The 27271-nt window shown below is 36.8% G+C and overlaps 1 protein-coding gene across 1 annotated transcript in view; it reads right to left on the bottom strand.

Annotated features, from left to right (window-relative positions):
* Positions 1–27271, bottom strand: part of LOC139115784 (doublecortin domain-containing protein 2-like) — a 52023-nt gene that overhangs the window by 9746 nt on the left and 15006 nt on the right. The window contains exons 3-7 of the mRNA XM_070678141.1: positions 13157–13239; positions 12768–12899; positions 2410–2556; positions 1283–1361; positions 252–456 (exon numbers count right to left, since the gene is read on the bottom strand). Coding sequence (XP_070534242.1) covers positions 252–456; positions 1283–1361; positions 2410–2556; positions 12768–12899; positions 13157–13239 — 646 coding nt within the window. The remainder of the gene's footprint in view (positions 1–251; positions 457–1282; positions 1362–2409; positions 2557–12767; positions 12900–13156; positions 13240–27271) is intronic.

A 27271-nucleotide genomic window follows, 5' to 3' on the forward strand; every position in this document is an offset into this window, starting at 1 on the left:
TAATATGTAAAGTTTTGTTGAGTCAGCAGTGCGTCAGAAGACACACTGGCCCTATGACTGCAATTGTGATCTGATGGACAGATTTTGACAGAAAAGTTCCACATGAAACAGGACAGCCTGATCAACCCTTTCACCACTGTGGTTTGGCCCAAACCCATTGTTATCAACAGTACGTGTGGACCTGTGTACAGGGAATCAGGGGGTTGAACAGGTTAAATAGAGAGAGACACAATCAAATCACTGAGTCTCACCGTCATCATATTTGAGCTGCTGGTCGTCTTCCTTCTCTCTGCTGCGTTTGACGATGGTGGGCTTGGAATGGAAGACGGACTCCGCCTCCGTCTTCTCCTCAGATTTCTTGGCACCCCTCTTCACTTTCCTTTGGTTGTTGCTGTACGTTGTTGGTTTGGGTTTCGGTGGTGTGGTTTCTTCTCGTTCTTTTATTCTTCTGGTGGTCTGAAGGAAGAAATGGGAAAATTTTTAGTGATTTGAGTAATTTTATTTTTAGCTGTGATCAATTTGCTCGAAAAAGTGAATGTGTGCCTTCTAGTCCTACTGACAACTTTGAACCTAAATAAATGATGAATATCAGGCCCTGAACACTGCAAGATGCAAGAGAATACGTGGATAAATATATGTTTTTATTGAACATATTGAATGCTTTCTATGCAAATTTGACCACTGAATAGTGGCAGCAACTAAACTGGATTGTAAGATGCTCAGGGTTGGCAAGAATGTACTCTTTAGATTTTAGAAAAACTCTGAAGTGTATGCCTCAGAGTTTGTTGCATATGACAATGTGACATAGAGATCGAGGAGTTGAAATCCAAGTTTGATTTGCTGTACACCCTGCACTGAGAAAACGGAGAGTTCAACAACCTCTGTGTCAAGAATCAGTACAATACTTGCTAAAAATAGACAGATAATATCATGACAGTTTTACATATTACACAAAAACACCAGAAAGACTTTGAAGGTAAAATCTAATAACACATCCATTTCAAACACATCATGGATTGTACCCTTGGGGCAAAGGTGTAATAGCTGGGCTGGTTCATCCTTAAAGGAAGGCTGTAGTGAAAGCCACAGATACCGGTACATGTATTATTTACTATACATACTCTGTGTATATATGTGTGTGTGTGTGTGTGTGTGTGTATGTGTGTGTGTATATATTATATATATATATATATATATATATATATATATATATATATATATATATATATATATATATATATATATATAATTATAGTTTACATGACTCTCTGCTATAATTTACCTTTGGTCCTGCTGGCTGTGTGTGTAGTGTCCTGGTCTGTGCTGGCGGTGGCCTGGGTCTGTTCAGAGGTGGTAGAGTCCTATGGAAACATCAAATGAGATACAATACAGTGAGAGAAATCAATACTTTTGTCTCGTAATTGACAGCAGTAAAAAATTATCGTCCTAATCACAAGTATAATGGTTTGTGTATCTCTTTCTGTGCTAGTATTGTAGATACAATAATCTGTATAATTTACTGGGTCTTTGTGAAGCCTGTTGCTAAAGCGATGTTTTCACTTTGCATTTTCATGGACTGAAAGTTTTTCGCAATTAAACTAAAGGAATATTGATGAAGTAATTTTGCAGCCTGCTAAATTTGTTGTCCATGTAATTACATTGTCTGGCATTTTGGTGAACTGTCCATTTCCTATACAGAAACCAACGGTTTCAGAAGTAAAGCACATCTCATTTTAAGCTGAACACCCCTGTCACCAAAGTGGTTTTAACCTCTTGCTATTCTTTTCACCTGGGTAAATGGACTTGTATGCGTAAAAATAGGAGGGGATGGCAAGGGTTGAATAAACCTCTCATCTCTCATTGAAGGCTTGGGTTTTGTTTTCACAATCACAGTTGAGTAATGGCAAAACAATGCCAGCTTGAAAGGAAAAGAAATTGGCACTTGTCCAGACGAGAGAATGTTTATGAATCGATAAAACTACACTGAGAGAAAACTTGAGATATTGAAACAAGACACACAGCTTGTGAAAGACATTATCCTGTGCCTGTCTTTTGATTTCATATAATTCACAACTGCGTGTGTCAATAAGTAACATTAAAATATCTCACATACTAACACAGTAAAGTCACATAACGCCGAAGTCAACTTTTATCCCCTTTAAAAAATATACCTCAGTCAATTTTTTTCAGATTTTTGCCAAATTTTGAAAAAAAATTTGGCCTTACTGCTGAGCAGTAGTACAATTTAACTCTATTAACCCCTTATTCCCGGTAAACAGGTCCACAATCACCATATAAAACAATGTGTTTGGACCAAACCATGGTGGTGACAGGGTTAGGGGAAAGTGTTGCCCACTGTTTTTCAGTTGTCAGCTGTCTTGAGACTGGTGAAGACACACAGTTACTGACCTGACACTCCTAGGAGAATTGACAGGGGAGATATCTTGTCCATAGGGTACCTTCTTGAACTTTCTGTCCATCCCGACAGCAACGTAATACTCCCCATTGGTGATGTCTTTGAGATCCACGATGGGACGGCCTTCTATACTGTACAGCCTAAAACACAGAGATTACAAAATACAGAGAAGATTTATAATTACATTGCACAGTTTATCACGTCTCAGTCGACAATCAGTTAAAAGACCTGCAGAATAAAGATGGTCTGGGAAGACTTTTAACATCCCTATTTCCCTAGTAGAAGTACGCATATCTTATTGAAAACAATAGGGATATACCAATATGTGGTGGGGACGGGGTAAAAAATTGGAGGGACTTTCCATAAAGATCACATGTTCTGAAAACTCTGAGGCATATAGATTGAAGCATATGCACTACATGGTAACCCTCTTCCATGTGGTTCATCTCTTACTTCTGAACTGTGCAACTGATTGCACTGGCTGGTGTGAAAAAGTTCCGGTGAGTGAATTTGACGACAGAAATCAAGCAACGTACATTGAACTAAGACTACGGGAGCTTGTAAAAGTATATATTGGAATGAGTAATTTGATTTGAAGAGGCAATTCTTATCACGGGAAATAGATGCTAAATTCAATCATTTTGTTTAACCTACTTCACCAAGTGAAGGATGGCACTGCTGTTGTGGGAAGTGAAAAGAAGATCGTTTTCTCTTCTAAATCCTACAGAATTGCCGACTTGGTGTTGTAATTACATCCCAGAGGTAATAGAATAGAAATTATGCACGGGAACTACTCAGAATAATCCATTACTTGAAACCAACAAATATCAAATAACGATATGATAATGCTATGATCTTAGTCTGGGATATCAATTTTTTGAAATGCACGATAAAAAGCAGCAGTATACGTGAGCACCACGGGTACTTTAATGGGATTTGAATGACAAAACTTTCATCACATGAATTTAAATAAGAGGATGGAGAAAGTGCCATGATATGTGTACAATGACAAAGTGAAGAAATTATCACATTGATTGCCCTGGTCTGTGAATTTGAGTTGAGTTGGAAGTTGAGTTGACGTACGATACACTAGCTGTGAGCATGGGATTAAATTTTCGTATTTCCTGTAATTATTTGTATTGTGATATTAAGTTGTCATAATTGAAAATTTTTCGATATTACAATGTATTGTGAAACAAATTTTTGTTCTGAGTAAAAGAGGGCAGAACATCTCTGACCCTTTCTGGTATTAACTTATCCGACGATCAAGTGTCTACATGTACCGAACTTCTAAATCCTAAATCTTTTCACAAAAGACACAGTTAGTTTAATTCCGAAATAGGATTTGGCATTCAGTGCCAGTTTTGAGAGTGGGGATTTCATTCTCTGTGTCAATTGTAATACCAGGCACAGTCGGCTAAATTTCTGCTACATGGAAGGCAAGCATTTCACAAAGCCAGAACAAGACATTTCAAGCTAGAGTGGGTTTTCTGAGAAAACCAATCTCCGCTTTATGGACTATCATCTCCTGACAACTGGATTCTTTTGATATCCTTCAATAGAGGGAGTCAATCCTATCCAATGGCGACAACTGCAAAAACACATACATTGGTACAAAGTGTTTTCATTTGACCAAACAACAACCATGGGTTAGAAATGGCAAGTGTAAACTACATGAACACACTCTATTCCATAGGGACTTTGACATATAAACAGGCTGATAATAGAAGATTGTGAAAGCTTGTATCTGGAAGTTGCCACTGACTGTACAATACAACTCCATCATGTCTCAACTGAAACATAGCTCTTTGAAAATCAGAATAAATTAACAGGAAAATTGTGATGCATTAACATAACATTGCCAGCTGAATTTGAATTCCTGATATCATAAATTCATATTTTTTGCATTTTCATTTTCTGTTACTAATTTTATGTTACAGCAGCCTAAGATTAACGAATCTAAACTTTACGATTTTCTATATATTTAAATCTCAATTAAAACATGTAAAGATTAAAAACTTTTTAATCAAGATTTAAAACTTTTCTAGAGATGTTATTTTAAATAAAGTCTCTGTACAACATTTATTTTCACTAAAGTTTTGACCTGTTCAGTCTTAACCCTTAAAACGCCATGCCCGTATATATCCGTACACGCCCAACTCACGCTCAGCGCCATGCACGGATATATCCGTACACGGCCTGAGGTTCGCTCAGGCAAAGTTTGGAACTTGATTTCCCGCGTTTAACAGGTCACCTGACAAATAAATGGATTCCTTACCCTTTGAACCCACTTCAGGTCCATATAAGGACTAAAATAATGACATCATCAGTTGTAGCTACGGCGATTTCCAGTAATTTGAGCGACCTTTCGAGGAAATCGGGTCGACTATTTTTACCGTGAATATCTAATCAGATCTGGTCGCTGACTTCGCCGAAGTGAGAGACATTCTGAACGCTTTTTCCTGCTGTACATCCTAAAGACGATCGTTTTGTGACAAGTTATTGGCCATTTCTTTATAGAAATGACATATTTTCGTATTTTTTGAGGATAATCTCTGAGAAAATGAAGACTTTTTTTGATCGGCCGAACGTGATTTTGAAGTTGAACAGCGGCTTGAATGGCGTCACCACGGAGCATCGCATTGACCTATGGTGTCCAATCCATGCCAAAATTACTACTTTGATTTTACAACACAACATGCCATTCCGAATTCTATTTTACAATTCAACATGCTATTTCACAACTCAACATGCTATTTGACAACACATCATGGACTTCCAAATCCTATTTTACAACTCAACATGCTCTTCCCAGTTTCATTTGACAATTCAACATGCTATTTCACAACTCAACATGCTATTTGACAACACATCATGGACTTCCAAATCCTATTTTACAACTCAACATGCTCTTCCCAATTTCATTTGACAACACATCATGGACTTCCAAATCCTATTTTACAACTCAACATGCTCTTCCCAATTTCATTTGACAACACATCATGGACTTCCAAATCCTATTTTACAACTCAACATGCTCTTCATTTGACAATTCAACATGCTATTTCACAACTCAACATGCTATTTGACAACACATCATGGACTTCCAAATCCTATTTTACAACTCAACATGCTCTTCATTTGACAATTCAACATGCTATTTCACAACTCAACATGCTATTTGACAACACATCATGGACTTCCAAATCCTATTTCACAATTCAACATCCGATTCTAAAGCTAGCTCTGCGGAGCAGGGCAGTGTTACTGGCTATCGAACAAGATTCAAAATGGCGGACGCGAAATGGTCCCCTCGCACAGAGAGAGAAATGCGAACTTTGCACAAGTCTAAAAACGCAGCTTAGTACATTGTGTATCTAAACAAAATGAGCGTGCTCGAAAACTAGGATCGATCACGATTATAAATTAAAAATTGCCTGTTTTTGGAAAAGAAACTGCGCGCTGCAATCAGCAGTTTTGTCTATTGTGCACCGTGCGTGGGAGGCTTATCGTGAAAGACCGAGATTTACTATATGGCGCATCTGATACGGATATGGTCCCATCGCATAGAGAGATGAAAATAGGCTTTGTCTAAGTTCAAAAGCACAGCTTAGCTCATCGTGCATCTAGACAAGTTGAGCGTGCTCAAAATAGGAGATCGATCACGATTTTGGGTGAAAAAAAACCGATTGTTTTCGGTGGAGAAACTGCGCGTTGCAACCAGTGGTTGGTTTTGCCTATGGCGGTCAGCAGGGCTGTGGTGGGAGGCCTTTAGCCGGCAAGGGGTGGACCATTGGGGAGTGGAAAATTTTCGAAAAAAAAATTCCCCACAAATTTCAATAAAAATAATCAGCCAAAGAAACTTGAGAAAACAGATGACGCACTTAGGTAAAAGGAAAAAAAATCCGTCAAAAGTTACTTTCTGAAACATTTTTATTTTAGTCTGCATCAGATATACTATGATTCTTTGGCCAAGAAGGGGGGGAGGGGAGATCTGAAGGGTATAATCGTGGCCAGTAAATGAAGTAACTTTTTTATTTTATAACTTTTTGTTCTGTTCATCATATGTTTTTCTTTCACTGAAGTTTTGCATCGCAAAGTAATTCGAGATATAAGATAATATAAAAATCATATCTGTGATATCGATTGTTAACAACTGTATTGTGGGTCTTTACACTATGATTAATAGGGCCGTTCACAGTTTACGTCACTGTTCTCTCATTAATATGCAAAAATAAATATTTGTCCGCATTTTTAGATTACGCTTTTGAAAATTACGCATGCAAGAACGACGAAAATACATCTCAGTGGGCGACTGCTAGTGTAACAGTGAATACTAAAAAACATATTCACGACTCAGAGTACAAGCTGCAAAAACAGCCACGCATGCAACATTGATAAAATTTGTCCGCATTTCAAGCTGCGTGTCCGATGTCGCGCGCGTACAGCTATATTTAGTAACAAACCTGTAACCGTGAACAAGGCTATTAACAAGAATTCAACAATTCAGGCAGCTTGCATCGGTACATAAAATGGGAAATATTCACCAACCATATGACAAACAATCACTTTCTTTGTATTTCACTATTCAACGAAACTGATTTCCATTGTAATGTTCTAAACTTTATTTTACAATTAAACATTACAAATCCGTATTTTTCTTTTCAAAATTTCATTTGTACACTTGTCTTGACGGTTGAATATCGTGCGTGTGAAATGCAATAGTGCAGAAGAATACGGATAGCGACATTACAGCGACCTCTATTGGTTGTTGTCCACACAGTCTTTCTCGCGAAGTCCGTTCCAACAGAGCATACGTACTTCCGGAAAAAAGTGCGTCATCTGTTTTTCTCAAGTTTCTTTGGCTGATTATTTTTATTGAAATTGTGGGGAATTTTTTTTTCGAAAATTTTCCACTCCCCAATGGTCCACCCCTTGCCGGCTAAAGGCCTCCCACCACAGCCCTGCTGACCGCCATAGGCAAAACCACAGTCCCTCTATCCACACTGTGGCAAAACCAACCACTGGTTGTGTTACGACTGACTTTTCGTAACTTGTAATTGTCGATGGGTCGTCACTCACTCAAAGTCACACAACCGAGAGGTACTACGGGGAATCGTAATACTTTCAGTAACTGGAACGTACACCAAGTAGTCAGTTTAACTCACCACTTCAGATCTTTATTACTAAGGCAGAGCGGCACCAAGTCCGTACTCAGGATACAATTATCGATCAGCAAAGCCTCTCCCAAAATGTCTCAATCATCCCCTCTCTCTGTCTCACGTTCTCCTCGAACTATCAAAATCATTGGCTTTTATACATTTCATCCAAAATTATATCACGTTTTGACTTCATGTGACATACGTTCATTTCACGTAATGTCACTCGTGTACTTACAACGTGAAAGAGTAATAGACCATAAAAGTTATACAAGTTATGAAAGTCGGTAAAAGGTCAAAGTAATAAAATCCTAAATATCGGTAAAAGGTCAAAATGTCATCATTTCAAGGCGTTACAGTTGCAACGCGCAGTTTCTCCACCGAAAACTATGGAAGACCGGTCACGACATGCGACATGCGACCTGCGACTTCAAAACTGCGACCTGCGTCCCGCGAGTTTGAAACATGCGACCTGCGACTTCGGCATTTAGACCTACGTGTAACCTGCGACTTCACAACAGCGACCTGCGTGTTTGTCAAACTGCGACCTGCGACTTCACAACTGCGACATGTGACAACAACACGTAACGTTTCATGGTGTTTTCCTCAGTATTAGATTGGAGGCGTCTTGCGTGAACTTTAATCCTTTGAGCGCCAAAGTCTATTTTTGTCCCCTTTATATAATAAACCCCTGTCAATTTTTCTCCAATTTTGCAAAAGAATTGGGAAAAAAACCTGTAGCCAATGAAATGTGATGTCGATTTGGTCCAAAATTATCAAAAAATTACAGAAAAATCATACAATTGGTAAAATTTTGCACTAAAATTTTGGTGGGAGAAAATTACAGCGCTCAAAGGGTAAAACGTGGAAAGGAGATTTAACGTTCAACATCGATCAATTAATAAGCCATTGCTTTCGCTTTGGTAAATCGTTCACCAAGTCTGGCAAAACTCAATTCATGTACACACCAGTTCACTCATTTTCATCTGGAGAGATAATTTTATGACGGAAATGTTGACAGTCCGTGTTAATGCATGGAAAATAATATGCTACGTGATAGGCATTTATATGTTTATATTATAATTTCAAATTATTTTAGATATTCTTCGTCTGCCTTACCTCGCTTCTTTCCTTATGTTATCGACAAACTTTTTGATTTTTAGAAATCTCTGGTATTTATCCTCATTTCACTGTGGTATAACCATCTAGCTGTCTGTTTAATTCATCAGTTGTCCCCCCTGTATCATAACTGCGTCAGTGTCATTGCAAACATTCGAATTTTCAGTTATTGTCGTTCATTTTCTAACATTTCCAATTTTGTTCCAATTGATCATCGGATGTTGCCATCTTTTCGTCTAATTTCATTTTTACTTTTCGTCAAAAAATCGAATTGATCCAACTTTTGTTCAGTTGGAAAAATAAAAATATTCTTACTGGTTAACTTCGGACTACATTTGTCTACACAAATAACATATGCAAAGTAAAGCAGTTAAAATAATACTGATATTGACAGAAGTGCAAACATATTTGCTAACCATGAATAGCCAGAGACCGACTCAAGTTCTTTATAGATAACGCGAGTTAAAACTGTAAAACAGGACATAATTAAACCCTCCTACAATCCTATTTTCAGTCTTTAAGCCTAATATGTACATACTATAATATGTACATATTATTTTTTGTGTGTATATAATATTTTAGATCATGTAGGCAGAAAAGTTCCAGAAACTATTAAACACTGATGTAGACGTTTAAAACCCTATTGCTATTGCATTATTTCAGATCGGTTTGCCTTTCGTAAGAAGGAAAATAAATTTGTGCTCTTCGTTTGTGGAATTCTCTACCGTCACAGCTTCATGCACTTCTATCGCTGGTTGAATTCTTTCGCTGGCCGATTTTTGCGTAGGCCAGCGGTGCGAAAATAATGCTCTGGTCGCGAGAATGCGGTAAACCGGCTGTTTTAATATAGTGCAATGGTGTCCCTCGTGTTTTTCAGGCTCGTGTTCAGAGCAATGGTGCGAACAAATCAAGACTGATATCGCAGTTTGACAAACACGCAGGACGCAGGTCGCTGTTGTGAAGTCGCAGGTTAGGCCTACACCTTGGTCTAAATGCCGAAGTCGCAGGTCGTATGTTTCAAACTCGCAGGACGCAGGTCGCAGTTTTGAAGTCGCAGGTCGCATGTCGCATGTCGTGACCGGTCTTCCATAGAAAACAATCGGTTTTTTTCACCCAAAATCGTGATCGATCTCCTATTTTGAGCACGCTCAACTTGTCTAGATGCACGATGAGCTAAGCTGTGCTTTTGAACTTAGACAAAGCCTATTTTCATCTCTCTATGCGATGGGACCATATCCGTATCAGATGCGCCATATAGTAAATCTCGGTCTTTCACGATAAGCCTCCCACGCACGGTGCACAATAGACAAAACTGCTGATTGCAGCGCGCAGTTTCTTTTCCAAAAACAGGCAATTTTAATTTATAATCGTGATCGATCCTAGTTTTCGAGCACGCTCATTTTGTTTAGATACACAATGTACTAAGCTGCGTTTTTAGACTTGTGCAAAGTTCGCATTTCTCTCTCTGTGCGAGGGGACCATTTCGCGTCCGCCATTTTGAATCTTGTTCGATAGCCAGTAACACTGCCCTGCTCCGCAGAGCTAGCTTTAGAATCGGATGTTGAATTGTGAAATAGGATTTGGAAGTCCATGATGTGTTGTCAAATAGCATGTTGAGTTGTGAAATAGCATGTTGAATTGTCAAATGAAGAGCATGTTGAGTTGTAAAATAGGATTTGGAAGTCCATGATGTGTTGTCAAATAGCATGTTGAGTTGTGAAATAGCATGTTGAATTGTCAAATGAAGAGCATGTTGAGTTGTAAAATAGGATTTGGAAGTCCATGATGTGTTGTCAAATAGCATGTTGAGTTGTGAAATAGCATGTTGAATTGTCAAATGAAATTGGGAAGAGCATGTTGAGTTGTAAAATAGGATTTGGAAGTCCATGATGTGTTGTCAAATAGCATGTTGAGTTGTGAAATAGCATGTTGAATTGTCAAATGAAACTGGGAAGAGCATGTTGAGTTGTAAAATAGGATTTGGAAGTCCATGATGTGTTGTCAAATAGCATGTTGAGTTGTGAAATAGCATGTTGAATTGTCAAATGAAGAGCATGTTGAGTTGTAAAATAGGATTTGGAAGTCCATGATGTGTTGTCAAATGAAATTGGGAAGAGCATGTTGAGTTGTAAAATAGGATTTGGAAGTCCATGATGTGTTGTCAATGAAATTGGGAAGAGCATGTTGAGTTGTAAAATAGGATTTGGAAGTCCATGATGTGTTGTCAAATAGCATGTTGAGTTGTGAAATAGCATGTTGAATTGTCAAATGAAACTGGGAAGAGCATGTTGAGTTGTAAAATAGGATTTGGAAGTCCATGATGTGTTGTCAAATAGCATGTTGAGTTGTGAAATAGCATGTTGAATTGTAAAATAGAATTCGGAATGGCATGTTGTGTTGTAAAATCAAAGTAGTAATTTTGGCATGGATTGGACACCATAATTGACCAGCCTCTCTGAAAGCTCAAGTTTGAGCATGTCAGTTCGGTTTTCTAGGCCGAAAACACTAATGATGAAGAAATTTGAAAGGATTTTCACGAAATCTTAATCTAATATGTGATTTTGGAGCGATCAGGTCTGTTTATGTCAAGTAAACTTTGGTATCGCGGCATTCTTCACCGTGTATCGAGACGGCCAAGATGGCCGCCGATCACGGGTTTGTGTGTACAAAACGTACAACACGGCACGTTCCGAACTGTTGATCTCGCGTCATATTCCTACGTCTATAACATATTCAATATACCCGATATGTAATTATTTATATCATATCTATTGGTTTCTGTTCATTTACTGGCGAATTATGTTGCGTGCTCGTCAAAATACGTGATCAAACTTTCATATGTGTTCACATTGACTGTCATGATTTACGGAGACGTCGCGATCAAACGTCAGGGCCAGTACGGTTATCGAAAGCGTTCAGAGGCGAATGTCGTTCTTATTGTACCTCAAACTTATTTTATTAGTTCTTGAATCAAATTTATTTTCTCAGAAGTTCAGGTAGTGCGTTTTTGTGGTGAAATTTTTCGTCGTTTGCCAATCACAGGGTAGCTAATAAAGTAGCTGAATACAGGCTCTGATTTGAATTGCCTTGTAAGATGGCAGCTTGTTCATGATATCAATCAAATTAGTTGTTTGTGTTTACTTGCAATGCCAAAATCTTTCAAACATATCCTCTCTAACTTTAATGGCAACATTCATTCCAAAACAACAACAATTGAATTATATCTGATAGCAATCAGAATCCAAATAAAAATATAAAAACAAAGATTTTTCCTGGTTACATGGTTTCACCGTTCGATGCAGAAAGAAATACACAAAGAAACAAAAAACAAACAAACAAATAAATAAATAAATAAACGACAAATGAATATAAGATGTTGTTTACGAAATTCAATCATGTTGCTGATTAAAATTGTGTCTTGAGCTATATTTCACTTGTGTTATATGCTTTTGTGTAGCTGTGTTGAAGGGTATGTGGTATTTGTATTATTGACAAATATCAACAATTGTTTGTTTGTTTATTATTTACATTGATAAGTTCCGCTGCTGAAAATTTTCACCAAAATATGTGTCTTTTCATGACATTTAAAATGTGTAAAAGTTTGCAGGTTTTTGGACTATAAGATCTATTTTTAGAGTCTTTTATTCATTTTCAATACATTTTGAACCAAAAATGTGCATTTTAAGCCCATTTTCCCACCCCCATTTGCTAAACTAAACATGGAAAGACTTCTCAAAGCTTCTCCATTTCCTGATCTTTGAAATTCATAGTGGTTTGGCTGGGCTTCCAATCACAGGAAACACACTGTACCTGTCTAAAAGAAGTGTAACATGTCAAGTTTATTGGTTCAAAAAGTTCTTGGCAGGGGAGGCTATATTGCATGAAAGTCTATGGCGTCTTAAGGGTTAAGTCTCTTTATTATAATGGTCCAAAATGACCATGATAGTGAAAGGGTGAAACTTTGTGACAACAAAGAATTTCAAAATCGGTGGACCATAGAAAGATGTAAAATTGTATGTGGAGAACTAAGACAGTGCAGGGATGAAATACATGCCTGGTATTATCTCACTTACCTCCTGACGGCACCTGTCCGGAGATTGACTCTGTCGGTGACATAGTCTAGGACCATATCCCAACTCTGAAGCGCTTTCCTCGGAAGCAGTAATTTCACTGCCGGATTTTTGTCGTCACCGTTTCGGTAAACACTGGAGGAAAGAAACGACACTTGCATCAAATTTCTATTTCAGTAACCGATTTTTGGGAGATTTTTCCCACAGAGCAAAAAGAAAAAAAATATCATATTGAGATTATTTTTTTTCAATTTGCACATCCAAATTTCTCTGTATCTGTCAATACAGTGTCCAACAGACTAAGAAAATTGATGCAGCTGAACTAACGTACTATCTGAACAAAACAGAAGTTACTGACAGTCTGAGATAAGCGAGGTTTATTTCATACTTACTGAATTGAACATGGCTGGACCACCCATTCTCTCCATCGTGCGCCCACTTTGTCTTTGTAAATACTGTGTTGTACTGGCTTGATCTGAAATTGAAGACAGAAAGAAAAGTCATTTTTGAGTCAAGACTTGCCCAACTCCATCCTGAATTTCAGAAATAGTGTTTTAACTTTTAACGTTTTCATTGCCAATGTTTGAATCAACCGTTACTGAACTTCTCAAAGACAAAAGTTCAATCTCTGTAAATGATGGGGCTGAGAAGATGAAAAATTTATGCTATACTGTTCTGTATGATGCTTATGTATACTAATGCAAAAATCGTGAATTATAAATGCTAGATGCACATGACTTACATTCATCAATCTCTCATATCTGTTCAGAGTATATCGGTAGTTATACATGATGACAATGTGCTCGATTCCTAAAAAACTGAGTGAATCGCCTTTTTAGCTCAGGAAAAATTGATTCTCTTTTATTCAGCCTGAAGAACTTGTACCTTATCGCATCTCTAAAAGCACAAAATGAAAGTTTTGCTGATTGGCTGAAAAAGTTTGGGGCTATTCAACTTGTTTTGATACCACAATGCTGATTGGCCGCTGACCCTAACAAAAATGTAAGCTGCTAGCTGATTGGCTGATGGCCCCATCATCAACAGTCAACACAATGTGAGACATAAGTGCTGACTGGCTGGTGTAACATGTATTTGTATTGGAAACTAAAGACCATGTTTCTAACAAACAGCATATCTCTTCAAACACAAAGACAAGAACCCAAAACAGCAACTATCGATATCATGATGATGACAGACTTTGTGAAACCATGGAGACATGTCCAAGGTGTCTGTAATCTCTCAAAAGTTGCCTGGAGAGTAGCTGAAGGGTGTTTTTGAGATCAAGAGAGACAGTCCGGGTATCAGTGTCCACCAATACACTGCCAAATCAAGGCTGAACAATATTGCATTCAAATCTGACAAACATGATGGCTGTAATCGTCTTTCTACAATAGAGGTGAGTGCATAAACTGTACGAGTATCTATGTAACCCTAATTATTATAGTGGTTTATAATTTACGTCTGGAATTGTCAAACTTTGCCTCATTAAATAAAAGAGATTTGGTTATATCAGCACTGTACAATCACTGAGTGAGTAGTCCAATGGAAGGGTTAGAACTGTACTGGATGCTGGATATTTTAAGGTAAGGCATCCATTTAATCCTTTGAGTGCCAAGTCAATTTTTGCCACCTTTATAAAATCTAGCCCAGACAAATTTTTCTCAGATTTTTTCCAAAATTTTGATCAGAAACTGTAGCCGATGAAAAGTGATGTCTATATGGTCAAAAATTGTTGAAAAAAAATTACAAAAAAATTAGTAAAAATGCGCAAAAAATGCACAAAAATTTTGGTGGGAAAATTTACAGCACTCAAAGGGTTCAAGGGAACAATAGCTGTAACGTTCCATAATTTCTTTGATTTACTTCTGAAAACCAAACATTTTGACTTGATTCGGGAAGCAGAACAAAAGATTATATTTTGCCAAGACAACAATACACAAAAAAATTACATCAAAGTTACAGCTGTAAATTAAATGACAAAAATAGAGAGGTTACAATTGCATAATGATTTCAATTCTATTTTCAAGATTAATTCTTTTGCAAATACTTTATGTTAAGTAGGGTAGTAATATGCAATTAAATCATAATTTCTCAAGGGGGAAATTAAGTGAAGGTTGTGAAATTAAGTTAAACTGTGCTGGTTGTGTTGGGGCTTGTGACTGAAATTCTTCATCTGTCCATCTGTGTTTCATTGAATCACAGTGTACCATACTCTTTGAACGCTCTAACAACAATCTAGATTTTAGGGACAGCCACATGCACTGGCCAGGAGGATGCTTGTACATCTGAGCATGGATGTAAAATCTATTTTTTACATCCATGATCTGAGCAATCCAGCTGTAATAATTGAAGAACCATGGGTGACTTAACAAATGTCCAATTCTGTTTCTGGATAAAAAGTGACGCGCAGTTCCCCAGGGTTGAAAGTTCAATCACTGACAGTAGTGTATATTACGTAACTTACACTTTTCAAGCTTAACTGCCCTAATTACACTTTAAGGAGTGATAATTGGTTGTTCAAACAGCCTTCATTAGCAGTGCAGTGTTAATGAGTACAGATCACCAATCAGAGTGAAGCTACTCTATGCATAAATGTACTATCTGTATGGGACATGCAGTAAAATAATTTGGAGTCTTCAACATGATTGTACTTGGATAAACAATTAATTTTTAATACAGTGACCTTTGCTTGAAAGTGACAAAACTAAAATTCTTGAACAACGCAATCATCCTTGGAAACATCCCGGAATGACCATAGGTGAAGGAAAATTCCCTATTAGCATACATTGAAAGCGATTATTGAGGTGAATTGAAAAGTGGCAATGCATGCAATGATGCAAACAGTACAACAGTAGAGGCATGTACATTTTCATGACTGCGCTTGCTAGGTACTGCAATGCTCAAGTTCATTGCACAACAATTTATCTGATTTATTGGATAGGCATTCCATAACACAGGGGCAATCAGAAAACATTAAATTTCCTTTATTTTGAAATATGAAAATCTAATAGTACACTGCTGTAAAAAAAATATACCTTCAGTGAATAGTTACATCAACTGATAGTCACATTGCACAATGCAACTCATAATTATCTTTATTGCTTTATCAATTGCTTGCAAAACCAGTGATGTACACATTATTGGTACAAAGATGGTGGATTACTTTATCACAGGTACTAGCTTTATACAAAATGATTCTCAGTTTTCAAGGACTGAGAACTGACTCAGAGATACCCCAAGTCCGGTTTACAAAAATCCAGTAGAAAGTAGAATATGGTCTCTTGGAAAAACGGTTTTCAAATTGAAATTTGTTGATTACAACTTACAATCTTGTGATGTTCAATGTCACTTAGCATATTAAATTGCACTTCATCATTTCAATTAGTGCCTTAATTCGGTATTGACCTTCATAATTAATTTCCTAAATTGATCTGCCGAAGAAGTATACAGAGTGATAAGAATAGCATTAGAAGAATAGTAATGCTACCGGTACATGTTCACCCTTTGAGTGCCAAAGTCAATCTTTGTCGCCTTTACAAAATGTACATGTAAACCGGTCAACTTTTCTGAGATTTTTGCCCAAATTTTGATAAGAAACTGTAGCCAATGAAATTTTAGGTCCATTTGGTCCAAAATTATCAAAAAAATTACAGAAAAGTTCATAAAAATCGGTAAAATGTAAACACTCCAATTTTGGTGGGAAAAAATAACAGCACTCAAAGGGTTAAAATACCTCTGGTTACAATTTCTCTAACATCAGCCTGTTGCATTGCTATCCTTATAAGTCCCTTGAATTCAGACATCATAGAAAAGTGGCCATTTCATTAAGAGACAAGAATTAAAATGCCTCATCGTGTTACTCTGCACAAAGTATTGGCTAGAACTTAACAGGAACATGGGGAAAACTACATCCATGGCTGATAAACTTGCAGGACATTCATCTATGGAATACATTTTAATTCTACATCTGTTGGGTCTACAGTGCAAGATGCAAGACACACATTATTGCATATTCTACAAGATACGGAAATAATCTGCAGATCTTCATACTTTGAAAAAGATCCATTCATAAAATTTGCATAAATTTATTAGGTCATACCTCAAGCACTGGATTTGCTGTCGTGGTGGTACCCAGTAATAATCTCATTCATTTCATACTGGGTAAAAAGACATGAACTTTGACCCACTGTTTGTGCGTGTGTATGGACATACGACAGCATTGTTGTAACCACGCGCCTCTTTACAGCAACTTCTTGGCACTACCCGTTAAGAGGCTTGATTTTTGCGTAGGTCAGCGGAGCGGAAATTATGCTCTGGCTCGCGAGAATGATACAACAGTGGACAATAAATATACTATTACACGGATTGTAAATTTCAGCCTCAGAATAGCTTGCTCAATGATACTGTGTTAAAATGTTTCATTCAAAGTGTCCTAAGCTTGTAAGTGATAGGTTAATTGTTACTGCCCCCTTCTCGCTATCTAGCTAATTGAGAAGATTTCCAGAGAAGATATTTCTGGTATTTAGGTGTTTAATGGGAAAATTGTCAGCCTCGATCATCTGATAAAATCACTTCTGAAGAAGGGCAAAAACCCGCCTTGTAATTATAAAGCAACTTTGAGCAATTTCTCTCCCTATCTCTGAATTTCTGTGCTGTTGGCTGCCAAACCGTTTTCACTGATGAATTATGTTACCATGGCAACATGAAAACAGAAAACTTTTACTGTACTGATAACTCATGGCAAAAATTTTTAACATCATTTGTCATTTTGCCAACAAAGATTTCTGCATCTGTCATATTGGCCATAAATTGCAGATTTTTTGTCTTTTGTAGTCTACCATGAAATTGGATAAAGTTTGAAAAAGAAGTCAATTCAAAATACATGTACATATATCCAACATCTATTTGATTTGTTTGTCACATGCATGCCATAGTCCAAGTGGACAATGTATACTGGAACATGGTGACAATTTGGAGAAGCTACCGCTTTGTTCAAAGTAGTTAATTCAGAGTTATTCCGGCAATGAAACATTTCTTTCACACTGGGTGATGTATGCCTTTGTAGTCAATGTGAGTGTAGTATCTAATCGGTAATCAATAAAAAAAAAATCAAAACTTCAACCAGGTATCAACGGAAAAGTGTGTATGTCACCAAAGTGAGATGATCAAGGCCATGTTTTTGACCATCCCAATGTCATGGGGGGTGTGACACTAAGTAAACCCCAAGGAACATACTGCATGTACTCAAGATATGGGTTGACATTGAAAGGTTTAATCTCCTTTGGACCCTGTACATGCTCAACATCTTCTTGGCCAATTTTAAGTACAACTTTTAATGAATATACAAATTCTCGATATTGAAAGAATTAAAATATTCACGTAGGGCTGGCTGTCTTTTGGGTGTTTGATAATTACGCATCTAACAAATCAAACAAATTAAGCTGTCATGTCAAAAACTGATCATTCTATAGTTTTCCACTTGTGAAAGCCCATTTTGCTTTGGAGGAAAAATAAAATCTTTTTAGTTCACATACATGAAACCCTAAAACATCGTATGTAACCTTGGCTGGTAAAAACGCTTCGAAGAACACAGCTGTGACTTTCTGAATGTACACATGACATCAATGACTGATAACTTGACCCTAAAACAGTTTTGCAAAAATGTTGTTTGAACGAAATAATACAATGTGGTGGCAAATATCCGATTCATGATGTGATTTCAGAATCGAGAATTGTAGATAAGGTTTCTATTAAATATTGAAGGCTGAAAGCGAGGTATCATGAAAATACAAGGACTAATTTCGTGAAGATTGCACCAGGTTACAAGAACACCGAAGGATGAATAATTTCTTTTTCTGTTCAACTTGAGATTAACAGGAATGTATTTCATGAATGTGTGTATTTTCTCACAATGAAGAGAAATCTGATCACAAAAGCATAAATTCAAAAGTTCTTAAGGTATCTAGAATTGCAAATTTACGAAGGTTTTTTTTTTTACCACTTGTCCTTGTTCATAAGGAATTAATTGATTGGCAAATATTTGTTCTGCTTGGCCTTAATCTGAAAAAAACACACTAACAGTCAACGTTTGCAAAATATCAACATGTAATTCTGCGTATAACAGGTCCTATTACTGTCTTTCACTGTCAGGGATACAAGCTGTTACATTTTAAAGATGAAATATTTATTCCATGAACACTCTGCAGCGCTGAAATGCATCTCATAAATTAAAGTACTGCTCGAAGAAAAAACACTTAAAATATCGCCCTATCTTCTCATAACAATTCAAGCAAGAAGCATTAACTGCCAAAAGACAATTTGACCTGTTCACCCTAAATATCGAGTGAGAACATCCACACTCACCATTGATAAGCATGAGTTTCGGCAAAACCATTGCGGTGAAAGGGGTGAAGGAGGCACTGTCAGACACTGACAATCCAGATTTATAATCATTTCGGAAATGAGATCTGAAACACAGAAGGGCATTGCATTCTACCAAATTCCCTTCCTGTTTATGATGTTGAAAAGGACACGCATGATAGCATAATTTTTCCCCCCTTTTATGAATAATTGAAAATGTAGAAAATCTGGCATGTCGCGGAAATTGTGAAAGTTTAATGAAATGAGGATTAAAATAGAAGTGATCTGATACAATCGATGGTTGATTTGTGCAGCTGCACTACTTGTTCTGCCTCCAATACTTTCACTTTCGGATCCTTGTGAAGAGGTTTTAGTACCAGACTACACAACACACTAGTTCAAGTGCATTTCTAATAGGTTAGTTAGTGTTCAAATTGTTAACATCAAAACTACTTTTTCTTGAAACATTGCTATTAACCCTTTGAGCACCAAAGTCTATTTTTGTCCCCTTTATAAAATAAACCCCAGTCAATTTTTCTCAGATTTTTGCCAAAATTTTGAGAAAAAAGTGTAGCCAATGAAATGTGATGTCCATTTGTTCCAAAAGTATGAAAAAATACAGAAAGGTTCATAAAAATTGGTAAAATTTTACACTAAAATTTTGGCGGGAGAAAATTACAGCGTTTAAAGGATTAAAACTCATAATCAAAGCCTGTCTACAATTATATCATAGTCTACCGGTATGCACTATCGCAGTATCAATCCACCTCATGGTCATATTTTCACAATCAAAATATTTGTAAAAAATCATTTTTCGCCAGTCTATATCTTTCCTGTTCTCATTTTTAAATGTACAGTATGCAGAAATTTAGTTTTGTCATCTTAAGAAGTTTCTATTTTTTCAAAAATCGCAATTTAATTTTCCCCATTGAGGTAACACACATTGAAAAGATTGGTGGTTGTCTGAATTCAAATACTGGTTATTGGGGTTGATGTTCTCTTCTTATCCAGATATTGTAGGTTGATCCCCTGATTTTTTATTCATTATTAAACACGAAAGAAAATAGATAAAGCAAAGTATCAACAAAGTCCAGGTGCCGAGCCCTTACTCTTTTAGAAGAACGCTCTGCCCATGTTACCATGGCTACCGTATCTAACACCAAATGAAATGTAATATGTGATGATACTTCTTAGTCAAATTTCACAAAACAACACTAAGGAGAAATAAGACCGCTACCTCCTCCAGCAAAAACCAGCCGTGATAAAGAGACGTATTTTTCGACGTCCTCCCACAAAGAAATATCGCACTGTAATATTTATTGTTCACGGCTAATATCATCTGTACTCCATTCAATTTGAGAATAAAAACCTGTCCTATATTTTTTTTGTTGAAAGTTAAAAAGAAGTATATATTATAGAAAATATGTTAATACAGGAAATGCAGAGAGAAAAATTCAATAATTGCACAATAAATGCACAGTGTTCATCAGTTGTAACTCCTTTGTACTTTTTGCACAATTTGTTAGTTGTGCTAGTGTGATGTCTTTTATACTCTTCTTTGCTTTGTGTTCTTCTATCATCTTTTTGTATACATGCGATCTTTTTTGTGAAATGTAATAAACCCAAAATTTGGAAAATACAAGAGAAAGCCTACCCATGCTGTGTGTTTTCCGACCCTACCACATGCCTGAAAGGGAGAATCAATCAAATCGAGTATTTCCAATCTCCATTTCGCTTTATCTTTCTCTTGTAAACATCTCATTTCCCGCTGAACGGGACTCTCATGCACTTTTAATAATTCATCTAAAAGGAAGCGCACAATTTAGGCACAGGTTGAAATGCTAGTGCCGAAAAACACATTCCTTCCCCCTTGCCCCCCTCTCCCCATATTTGCTTCCTTTTTAATCTTTTCCGCAAAATGTCTCAGAATAATGCAGAACATTTGCCAGATTAAAGGGATATTTCCTGGTCTTCGTTCACTCGTAAACACGTGGTAAACACAGAAGATTGTCTTTGCGTTTTGCCGCGTATCAGAAAGACAAATACCATCCACTATCCTAAGGCGTAAACAACAATCTGTGCCGGGTTAAAACATTTTTAAAAGGTTGCGGGTACGGTAGACATCTGGGCTCACTACACACTTCCCGCAAAATGCTTGGCCCCTTGGGATCGAAGACGTAAATTCTGGATGGAAAAAATTGTTTCTTTTAATTTTGAGGCTTCACTACGGCCTCCAAAGGCAAAACTTTTACGACTGTACACTAATTTGGTAACATTTGTGGGGGTAAAGTTTCCTACAGGTATCAGTTGAGTTTGATAATGAAAACTGAACAGTTTTTATGACAATTTCTGTTTTGTTGATTCTATCAAGTCCAAAAATAAAGAAATTAACCCTTTGAGTGCCAAGTCAATTTTTGGTCCCTTCATAAAATATAATGCAGATAATTTCTTTCAGATCTAGAAAATTCTGGTTTTTTTCAAAATTTTTATAAAAACTGTAGCGAATGAAAATTTATGTTCCTTCGCTTCGGTCCAAACTTATCAAAACAGTGACAGAAAAATTCATAAACATTGGTAAAATGTTGCACTAAAGTTTAGGTGGGAAAAATTACAGCACTCAAAGGATTAAAAACAAATTCAGACTAACTAGCTGTTTTGTATATTTTCCCAGGACTCTGACCCAGGAGGCAATGTTACAGAAAACCACTTAACAAAGTTGCGCAGGCTAGTTTCAATATTAATACACATCAAGTTATGAAAATCATAAATTGCAGTTTGACGTCTTTCCCCTTTCATCTAAAATATCAAAATAGATTGAGAAGATAACGTTGCAAAACGTTGTTCTGCATGAAATAAATAATTAATCTTAAATTTTCCAAAAGTATTACAATACAAGACACAACATTAAGGTTGAATTCGACTGAAAGCATACCAAACTATCAACCAGCTTGCAGTTTAACCACTTTTAACAATTTCTATTGAATTTGATGCCCAACAGAAATCAGCATCCACTTTATCTCTGAATTGTACATAATGACTTATTTTAAAAGTATCGGAGGCGTTGAAATCACCCATGTCAAGTCGTATGCTGTAGCACCATGACTGTATACGTACCTCCCATTATGTACGGTAAAATCAAAGCATTTTTCAACATGTCCGTTTTAATCTACAATAACGATGGTAATAAATGAAGCTGACAGCTTACATATACTTGCTAGGATTCTGTAGATAACAATTTCACAAAAGTATACTCCGATATTTACCCAGAATACAAATGCAACTGTTGCTAAACTTTGTTTTCAGTGTCCACGTTAGCTACTGTCATGTGACTCAAAGATTTTATTTCCTGTCAACCTCCTTAGCAACAAACAACAAAAGGAGCTGCCCCATTAGCAACCATGGAGTGGACACGACGCCAGCCAAGTAGGATCGATCTAGACCAATTCTTTTGACATTATTTGATTTTTCTGATTGTTTTTATTGAAGATACTACAATAGAAGAAAGTTACGAGATAATTGAACAGAATGTTTACCCTCGGCCCTATTATGACATGTGGTTCTCTTGATACCTCACACAGGCAGGTGTGTGCAGGTATCCACATTTATCATTCTTGCTTATTTCTGACGTCTTTCACTGAAACAGCTACAGTACAGCCTGTGTAAATTTAGAACACACCAACATGTGATGCTCACTCCCGGCTACTTGTAACCTTTGTTTTCACGTGGAGTTCCCCCTAAGGTTCAACTTACCCTCAAGGGGGTTAAATCAAGGGATGTCCCTCATGACCACACAGGTTGTGGTCATCAAGTTCACTCAAGACACATCATAGGTCAAATTTGGATGGAGTCAGAAAATATGTGATATTACACTTTTAATTTCGATTTGCACACTTATACTGTTCAAAGCTGATCTATGGTGTCAAAGCTGGTCCAACAAGGTAGTAATGGAAATCACAAATTTTGATGTCTACATCCATTATATGTGTCAATACAACAGCATGTACACATGTTGCTGTGATGATCCTTTGAGGTGTTTTATAGATAAGACATAAAAAGGTTTGAGCTAGCATCTAAAGAAACAGTATAAACATATTATGGTTATGACTTATACCTTATTATGGTTATAACTATGGCAACCATTTCAGCACTGAAAAATCACAAAATATTTTGACTCGCTGACAAAACCTTTAGTTGGGAATACAAAACATATTAAATGTTAGCGCTTATTTTGTTTTCACCATACATCCTAGACTTTTAAAGAACTTTGGAATATTGATTTATTGGACATTTCAAACGGACAATAGCTGCTGTAACTTTTGACAATATTTTCATGAGTTTTGTTTGATGAAATAAATAACGACATGTAAAGTCGTAGTCTTGACAACATAATTAACCGTACGTACGTTTTGTGATAGTATTGCTGAAAAAAGAGTTCTAGCCCAGATGAGAATTCAGTTATACACACAGTACTGTGTTGACAAGCTTAACATTAGGCATTATGATTTTGGAAATGGGACAAGAAACTGTGTTTTACTTACAGAACAAAATGTATGGAAAATACATCAATAGCCAATTGAGTTCTAATACAATGCAAAACTTTCATCCAATGTTTATAATTTACCTTCAATTAAGAAATTAATTGAAAAAAAATTGAAAACAAATAATGTACATGTAATGCACAGAATCTCCTTTGAAAGTCAACATACATTGTACGTATTTCAGGAAAGAGTACATGTAGATGTGCAGTTCTGATTAATTCTGTCAATATTAATAGGAAATTTGCATAATATATTCATAAAGCTATAGGTAATTTGCATAATATATTCATTAAGCTCAACATGACTACAAAGTGTTCTAAACACTTGCTTACAGCATTCTGTACTTCTATTTCCAATTTGCAGAAATCACAGAATCTTTCAATTCTTTCGCTTAAAATTGTCATGTTCCAGATATTTCATGTAATTAAGGTTAACTCCTCCATCTTTTGTTGTAGGAATGAGACTTCAAAGGGCGAATACCTGGTATTTAACAGACAAAGAATCGGTGGCAGGGTGTTTATGACTTTGGAATACATATGCACACTTTACCTTAAATCCCCTTGTTACCAATAGCCAGTATAAATCTTGTTTCCAAACAGAGTTTAAAATTTCCCCACTCATTTAATCTTGTACAAATATCCTGTGTTAAAACTACAAATTGAAAGTCAGGGCGCATTTCATTTTTGTTTACTGTTGCTCTGCACTTTTTGTGGGGGAAGTGTTTGGCTTGTCCATCGCAAACTGTATGTATTTAACAGCTTTGTGACTGAAAATGGCTACTGCAAGACACATGGAGGTACTTTTTTTGCTCTGTATTGATTATATAAATTGTACAGTTGTACACTAGCTGGGGCCTTAAGGTCTGAAGGTGTCTATGGTTTTATACATGGCAGCTATCTTGATTATTTGAACACCAACAATACTACACCTTTATATGTGGTGTGCATGATGGATAATATGAGGTTATTACGAAAATACCGCAAAGGATGCACGAGGACATTGGCGCAGCGTATCGCCTGGCGTGAAGCGGAGGGTGATGCGCGGTGCCAATGTCCGAGTGCATCCTTTGCGGTATTTCCGTGATAACCTTATTATTATACATCTTACATTTGTGACGGGGGCATCAAATTGTCAGAGTAGTGACCGTTTTCGTGCAATGTCAACAATTTTTCTTCTGATTTTATCGCCCAGTGTGGAACGCTATCTCAGACGCGCTTCTGCAAGTTTTGGAGTCAGTGCACTACATACGGACGTAAGGTACTACAGAATGCGCGAGACGTGTTCTGGCACTCGTCCAATGGGTCCCTTGAAACCGTTCTACGGTGAACGCGCAGATACAGCCGCAGGGAATGGGGCGCCTTGAAACCGTACGTGTTACGGAACGGGCGTAAGAAATACAGCCCTGTGTTTGTAGTTATATAAATTTCTTTGCAGCTGTAACATATTACACATAAAATTAGTATTTTAACCTATTGAAGAAAGCTACAGACCTTTACTAAAGATCTATACCGTAGCTATTCTTTCAGTAATATGAAGGCGGCATCATTGGACTAAATCACGCTTTATTCAACCATAATCAATATTTGCATAATGCTAACATTGCTGCAGAAATAGGAGCTACAAAATTTTATGAATATCCTAAAAGCTGTGCATTGAATGAAACTTTCCATTTAGCATACGTACAAAGGATAGTTCATGAATAATAAAAATGCAAAATGCCTACATGTATAGGGCCACCATATATACACTCGGGCATATAATACATATTTGTATGGAAGTACGGTACATATATAAGTAGATTTATCTAGTTATGCAGTCAGCATCAGAGCATATGTATATATTATATGTATAGTTTTTCAAGTTTTTAGCTGTCTTTTTGTTTCTTTTTAAAGACATGTGTTCAGCGCACTGAGAAGTTTGTGGAGTGCGTTTTTTAAGAATTAAATATTATTATTATTATTGTATTATTAGATGGATTGTGGTTTATGGATTAGCCTAGCTGTGGCAGCCCTTTAAGTTACAGTACGGGTCAGTACATTATTCTACAGTTATAATTTTATATACAATGCTAAATTGAGATTTACTGACATTATAAATAACAGAAAAACATTTTAGTAAATTTGCACAATAAAGTATTGAACATGACTTTAATTGATTTATTGACTGATATTGATGTGCATTAATATACACCAACAACATTGTTATCATATTACAGTTTAAATTACTGAGTACTGGATAAGATGTCGTAATTAAAGGTGCAGAGTTTGACCATTCCTGGCTGCAAGAGCCCCAGGACAACAGTTGAACAGACAAGCAAAGCATACGGGTCAAGATGTGTGGGGTCAGAGAGCAGGTTGCCATTAAAACCTGATTTAATGTACTCTATGTCCAGGTAGAGTGGCCGGAGTGATTTATTTCACTGTGGAGGTATTCAACAGGTGTCAGCGAGGAAGACAGGAGGTCAAAGTTCATCCATGAACAAAAGCCAGACTGGTACTACGGTTATCCAGAGCTGATGTTCAATCGATTGTTAAAGTTATTTGGGCCGACTTGTTTGAACATGGATGCTTTTGTCAGTTTTGGATAAACTTGGCAGTGAACATACTGAGTTTGACACCTGACCTGACCAGAGTGGAATAAAAAATGTCATACGGCAAATACGATCAAGCATGAATTCCATATTCGCTAAAATATAATTTGCATAGCAACGCCAATATTTCAGTATGTGCACGCTGCCCAAACACAAATTAATCCTTCTAAATTTTGCTCACAGCTTAGATCAAAGTGCAAACATTCATGAAAATTTTCATTGGGCTGGTATAGCCATTACAAAATCCCTTGGTCGCTTTATGTACTCCCCGTGTTATGGCAACCCTTCTGGTAAAGAAGCAAAATGGGAAAATGAACAGCAATACCGATTACGACTGCGATATGAAAGTTTGTTGCTATTTAGACTAAGAGTATAAAAAAATGCACTGTGAGGAAGCAAATGACCTGTAAGCATGCACTGAGAAACAAACACAGGCATGGCGGGCCCCCAATGTACAGGCAAGCTCTATACATGTAGGTACGACCTTCTCAAAAACTGAAACAAAAATACTTGCAACTATGAACAAAAGAACAGATTACGTGTACTTTGAAGGTATGCGATCACCTTACATAGCCTTAAAATACCGACACGTAGCATGATAGATCATCCACAGTAACAATGCTAGCCGCTGAAATGTGAGAAAGATTTTATTTTTATTTTTACAATGAGATGTTTTTTCCCCAGAGAAATTGTTCTGGGGCTGACTGGCTATGGTGAATGCTACTTATCAACACTTTCCTTGGTTGGGTAATGTCAGAGGGTCTCATTCAGGTTGCCCTGAGAAAATAAATCTGCCCAAAATGTCTCTTTCAAACCGGGTGTATTTGTTTTGTTGAGGAGCGTCGAATTTCGTGAGTCACGCTGCCTACTTGACGTGCTTTGTGTAACCACCATGGAGAGAACTGGTCTTGTTCAAAGGTTGCACCTACAAATAGGTGCAAATCGAGCTTTGCATTGATTCTTGGTCTAAGTACAGACAATATGAACTCATTTATATTACAAGAAACATGATCAACCTG

This window comes from Ptychodera flava, chromosome 17, assembly GCF_041260155.1.
Source record: "Ptychodera flava strain L36383 chromosome 17, AS_Pfla_20210202, whole genome shotgun sequence".
Lineage (NCBI taxonomy): Eukaryota > Metazoa > Hemichordata > Enteropneusta > Ptychoderidae > Ptychodera > Ptychodera flava.